At 32.0% G+C, this 5,817-nt stretch overlaps 1 protein-coding gene across 1 annotated transcript; it reads left to right on the forward strand.

Moving 5' to 3' along the window:
* Positions 1-371: 371 nt before the first annotated feature.
* LOC136068406 (probable pectinesterase/pectinesterase inhibitor 6) lies at positions 372-1,019 on the forward strand (the record flags this gene model as incomplete). The annotated part of the gene is made up of 2 exons (XM_065775532.1): positions 372-704; positions 844-1,019. Coding segments are annotated over 2 exons (509 nt in total), but the record flags the coding sequence as incomplete, so codon positions are not given.
* Positions 1,020-5,817: the final 4,798 nt, after the last annotated feature.

Consider the following 5,817-nt stretch of genomic DNA (forward strand, 5'->3'; position numbering starts at 1 on the left):
TTAAAAAAAAAAAAAAAAAATTATGAAGTCCTCTAATGGTGTTTTAAGGAGCCTATAGTGACATTTTAAGGACCTATAGTGACGTTTTGTAACTCAAGCTCCATGAACTTGAGTTATAGGCAATTTTTTTTTTAAAAAATTTTTTTTACCTATAACTCAAAAGCTTGAGTTACAAAACGCCATTATAGGTCCTTAAAACGTCATTATAGGCTCCTTAAAATACCACTATAGGACTTAACTCGATTTTGAGAGAATCGAGTTTTAAAAAAAGAGTATTTCTCTAATTAGTTTCAAAAGATAGGCAAAATGCTAGATATTTTGATAGAAAGGGACAAAGACCAATTTTGTCCCATTTATGTTTCATCATTTAGATATTAGCGCCAATGATGTGTTTGTTAATGGTATTAGATTTGTGAACAATGCTGGACCTGATGGTGGCCAAGCCGTGGCTTTGAGAGTAGCCGATGACCGAATTGCAATTTACCAGTTCTCCATGCAAGGATACCAAGATACATTACTGACAGCATATGGTATCCATTTCTTCCGAGAATGTGAAGTTTATGGCACGGTAGATTTCATATTTGGGAAGTCGCGTGTTGTCTTACAAAACTGTGACATTTATGTGAGAAAGCGTACGGAAGGCACTGTGAATATGAACACAGCTCAAGGTCGTGGACAAGTGGAAGATACGGGAATAGTGCTACGTACACAATTGCTCCATTAAGGCTGACAAAGATCTTCAACCTTACCAACAGTTCAAATAATTTCTTGGCAGGTCGTGGTATAGTTATTCACAAACCATTGTCATGGAATGTTTCCTTGACAAATTGATTGATCCTGAAGGATGGCTTCCGAACAATGACAAGAAAAGCTTATCCACTTTGCATCATGTGGAGTATGCTAATCGCGGCCCAGGAGCCAATACAACAGGAAGAGTTAAATGGTCTGGGTATCATATTGCCAAAAATTCTGAAGAGATTGAACACTTTACTGTTGAAAATTTTATTAATGGTACCTAGTGGCTGCCAAGCGTGGGAGTTCCTTTTGTTGGTGGTTTTATAAATTAAATATTGTATGCATTGAAAAGGCAAATGTCATTTTAAAAAATCATATATGTAAAGAATTTGGTCCTTTCTAACTCGTTGCAACACTGTGACTCCATGCAGATTTTATTTCATTGCTTCAATCCTTGACTTCTATTGCGTTTATCCCATAGGATATATATATTGCTTTGTGAACTGGCCAAATGTCACCTATTGCATGGAGAGTTGACTAAAAAATATATGAATAAATTAAAACAGTTTGAAAATGAATTTAATTTTTTTTATAAGGTTAATGGAAAGTAATAAACACCTAAACAAGCACTAATAAAAATTGTTTACTAATTTTTCAAGTAGAATATATATATATATATATATAAAGTCAAAATTGAGAGAAAAACCAATGAAATTCAAAAATTAAAATTTAATTTTGTACTATGTGTCAAATTAATTTCTAAATTTTGGTGCAAGTACATATCATTCATTGCAACAATCGAGAATTTTGTTATTTTGATATTAAATGTGACATTATTTTCAATAAAAAATATTTCTTTTGTAAATATACCAATTCTATACCATATTGAGCTTTTAGTTTTAATTTTTTTAATATTTATTTTCATTGAATAAATATGAAAATAATTTTGTGATGGAAATTTCAGTACCAAATCTTATTGCAATAATGTATTGCTTCAAATGATTCTTTGGCAATAAGATATTGTTTCAACTTTGAGATTCATGGATGTAAGAAGAAAAGCTCAACATGCAATTTTCATGTGGATGATTGTTGGAGTCTTGAAGAATATAGGCTATGTTTGGCAACATGTAAAATATCTTCCGAGTGTAAAGGGAAAGGAAAATATTTTCAAATGCTTGGTTGCATTCTAAAAATTGCTTTGGAAAATATTTTCAGGTGTTTTGCTGCATTCTAAAATGCTATTTTTTTACTAGATTTTCACATTTTCTCAGCTTCCAAACAAATTTTATAACAGAAAATTTCAATATATAAACTTAAAAGAAACAAAAATCAAAACAAAACCATTCATTAAACTCTCAAACTCGATCAAACTAAGAGAGGGAGGAAGAAATTAANTCTCTCTCTCTCTCTCTCTCTCTCTCTCTCTCTCTCTCTCTCTCTCTCTCTCTCTCTCTCTCTCTCTCTCTCTCTCTCTCTCTCTCTCTCTCTCTCTCTCTCTCTCTCTCTCTCTCTCTGGGTGTGTGAGTCTGGAAAATGATTTGAAGGTAAATGAGATGTATAAAACATTTTACAGGGCTAAGGGCTTATTTTATGGTCAAATTTTTTAATTTTTAGTTTGAATTTATTTTACATATGCACCCAAACATGCATTAGGGTGTAAAATATTTCCTCAATTCCATTTACACCCGAAACGAATACAGCCATAACTCCAACGTGTTCCAACAGCAGTAGATAACAATTATATTTCCACTTTACACCCAAGTCTGTAGATAAAGCTCAACAATTCCAAATGAAGGTGCACATAAAAATGATCTAATGAGAGGGATATTGAGAGATACATGCAGTTTGGGTGATTTAACACACCCCATATGAATGCTCTGGCTATCATAGCATCGATCATTTTGATGGGAAAAAGCGTGCTTACAGGTTTGGATTAGCATCATTCTGTTGAACATGATTATTTATAATTTACCTATCAAAATGGAAAACCTTTGATTAGTAAATGGAAGAAGATTTTACACTATCACAAGGTCTTTATATATATATATCAAATCTTAAAATAAATTCCTTTTACTGTTTTACCTATTATTTTACTTTTTTTTTACACACTATTTAAATAGAACATCTAACACACTTCTTAAGGGTAAGCATGGATTTTCATAAAGATCATTATTGTGTTCTGACAGTCTTCCCTACAAGGCCAGATTGTTTGTTTAACACAATTATTGTATAGTACTATTTCCAGTATGCACTCATTCACTAACGGAGCAGCTTTTGCCTTCAAATTTTTCTTAGAGGCTTGATCAAATGCCACAACCCTTTGCAAATCCTTTTGTTTTTATTCTCAATTGGGAAAAAAAAAATTATCTCTAAAAAAAAAAATTCATATTTAGCTGAAGTAACAACACAACTCAACAATTCCATTTTGTAATTCCAAACAACCAAATGTCATAATTTAACAAAGATAAGAAAAATATCACCAAATATAAATTTCACTAACCTTTTTCAATTGAAGCAATCTAATAATCGATATCTCCATTTTTATCATCTTTGTCCTGCTTAATTGTGCACCCTGTTGACCTATCTAAATGTTTGGGGTGAAGAGTACGGTTGTCATAATTGTAATATCCTTTGCTGATCTTATGGAGGAGATAGATGACAAGTGTGCGCAATTATCCAATAATGTGACCCTTGGTATGGATCCAAACTTTCTTCAATTTCTCTGGGCATACCTACAAATGAGAGTTCTTTCAGGTTTCCCAGAAATCTAATTCCAGAGGGCACCTCCTTTAGTTGTAGATTAGGCCCTACTGAAAGCTCTTCCAAAAGAGGCAATGCTCCTTTGTCTATAATCAAACATTTAATTGATTCAAGTATCTGAGTTCCAACTCCTTAAGTTGTGTAAATCCTCCTTCCTTAAAATGCAATTTCTCCCCATTGTATGCCTTATACGCTATTCTAAGCACCAACAAATTATGTAGATTTTCAAAGATTTTCAATGGATCTTCACTCAACCTTGACCATAAATTATTTACACATACTATATGTTGAAGTTTTGGAATCCAATTCAGCAACTTGTCTAGATGTCCCTCTATGTAAAGTTCTTGAAGGCGTTGAGGTGGAGATGAAATGTGGTTTAAATCAATGATTTCCTCTTTGCTGATCAAGCTTACATCTAGAAATTCTAGATTGTTCATCTTCTCAATAGAGCCACATAAAGCCCTTCAAGTTTCCCTTGTAAGGTTTGTCAAGCCCAGATGCCTCAATTGCCTCAATTTTCCCAACTCTTTGATTAAATCAACCCCTCCATGATTTGTATCCACATAAAGCAGCATTTGCAATGACTTTAAACATCCAACCCTGCCTTGTATTTTCACTCGTATTGAACTAGCTAGAGTAAAATCCACGTTGCAATCATAATAATAGGCTAACAAATGTCACAGTTCATCAAGCTTGCCATTCGCAACTGGTATCTCATGTACTAGGGATTGTTGCAAATCCAAGTTCTCTAGGTTTCGCAGCTTTCCTCTGGATTTTGGTAGCATCATCACATTTGTATTTTTCAAGCTTAAACACCTTAGATGAAATAAGTGCCCCAAATCTTCAGGAAGTTTATCCACTAAAGCATCTTCGAAATCTAGAACTTTCAAAAGCTTGAACTTTGCAAGAAATTTACAACAAAATGATGATGGTAATTCATTAAGATTGAATAATAAGAGTGAATGTAGTTGGGAGTTATCAAATTGCTCCTCTAATTTATATGAAACTTTGTCCATTGACGTCTGTCGAGTTTGTCCTTTCAAACTTCACTTTTCTTTTGACAGAACATGACAAAAACATAAATTTTCCATCTTTTGGAGGATGATTTCATGCAAAAGATCATGAAGTTGGCATTTTCTAGCAGCTTTTCCATCTTGGCAAACCTCTGATACTTGAACTAGGTATTGGTCAATTAGTTCAGTCATGTATTCTTGTTCGATTTCTTCCAATGTTCTTCCATTCATTTCCTTTATGAAGCCTTCAGCTATCCATTGTTGAATCAATCTTCCACAACTGATAGAATAGTCCTCTGGATATAGGCCAAAGTACAAGAGACAAGATTTAAGATGGTAGGACAAGTCTTCATAACTTTGGGATAGAATTTTGCTAACACTTGCTAGATGGCAATTTTTTCTCAATTCATACCCAAGGCTGTTGTGCAAGTTTTTGTGTGGCGCTCTTTGTATTTGCATTCTTTTTTTTTCTTTTTGATTTTCCTGTGTTTGAAAGATTGGCTCCTATGATCGTGGCTTTGTTGGGAATGTATAATGCAATGTGTTTATAGTGTACTACTTTTAATTAGTAGCTGTAAATTTTGGGTTTAAGTTCAATCTATGTAGAGCTATACTACATTCACAATATTTTTAAAATAAATTTTAAATGGTAACTTTTTAGGTAAAAAAAATTATATCAATAGCAAGTCAGATTAGAACCAATAAATTTTATTTAAAAACTAAAAAAATTAAAATCAATAATAATTTATAATATAAAATTTGTTGTGAAGTTATTGTATAAAAGTTATGGACCTACATAACTTTACTTTATTAAAATTGACAACAAGTCCTTGCCAACTTTGAGGTTGGAACATGCGACAACTTGAAGGGTGCTTTTTCAATGATAGAAGTCCTTGCCTACTTTGTGGTTCGAACTTGCAACAACTTTTCGTTCATTTTTATTTATGTTTTATGTGTTTTTATCGTGTGTACAAGTTATGTATTCTAGAATTTTTATTTTTATTTTTACATTTATTCTTTTTGAAGTAGAAATTTGAATTTTGTCACATCATTAATAATTTAATTTAATAATATTTAAAGAAATAACTATAATTAAGTGATTTGATGACATAATTCAATCCACACTTCTGGCTCTCATTGTATTAAATAAAATATGGATTTTTTTTTTCAATCTTTTTCTTTTGGATTTTGGATTCTCTCTTCTTTGAATCAGGAAACTTCTGCGGGTCCAAGGTCATTTTTTTGAAGTAGATTTTTTTTTTTTTTTTTTTTTTTTTTTTTTTTTTTTTTTTAGTTGTTTTTTTTTTTT

This window comes from Quercus suber, unplaced genomic scaffold (genome assembly GCF_002906115.3).
Source record: "Quercus suber isolate HL8 unplaced genomic scaffold, Cork oak 2.0 scaffold_114, whole genome shotgun sequence".
NCBI classification, from domain to species: Eukaryota; Viridiplantae; Streptophyta; class Magnoliopsida; order Fagales; family Fagaceae; genus Quercus; species Quercus suber.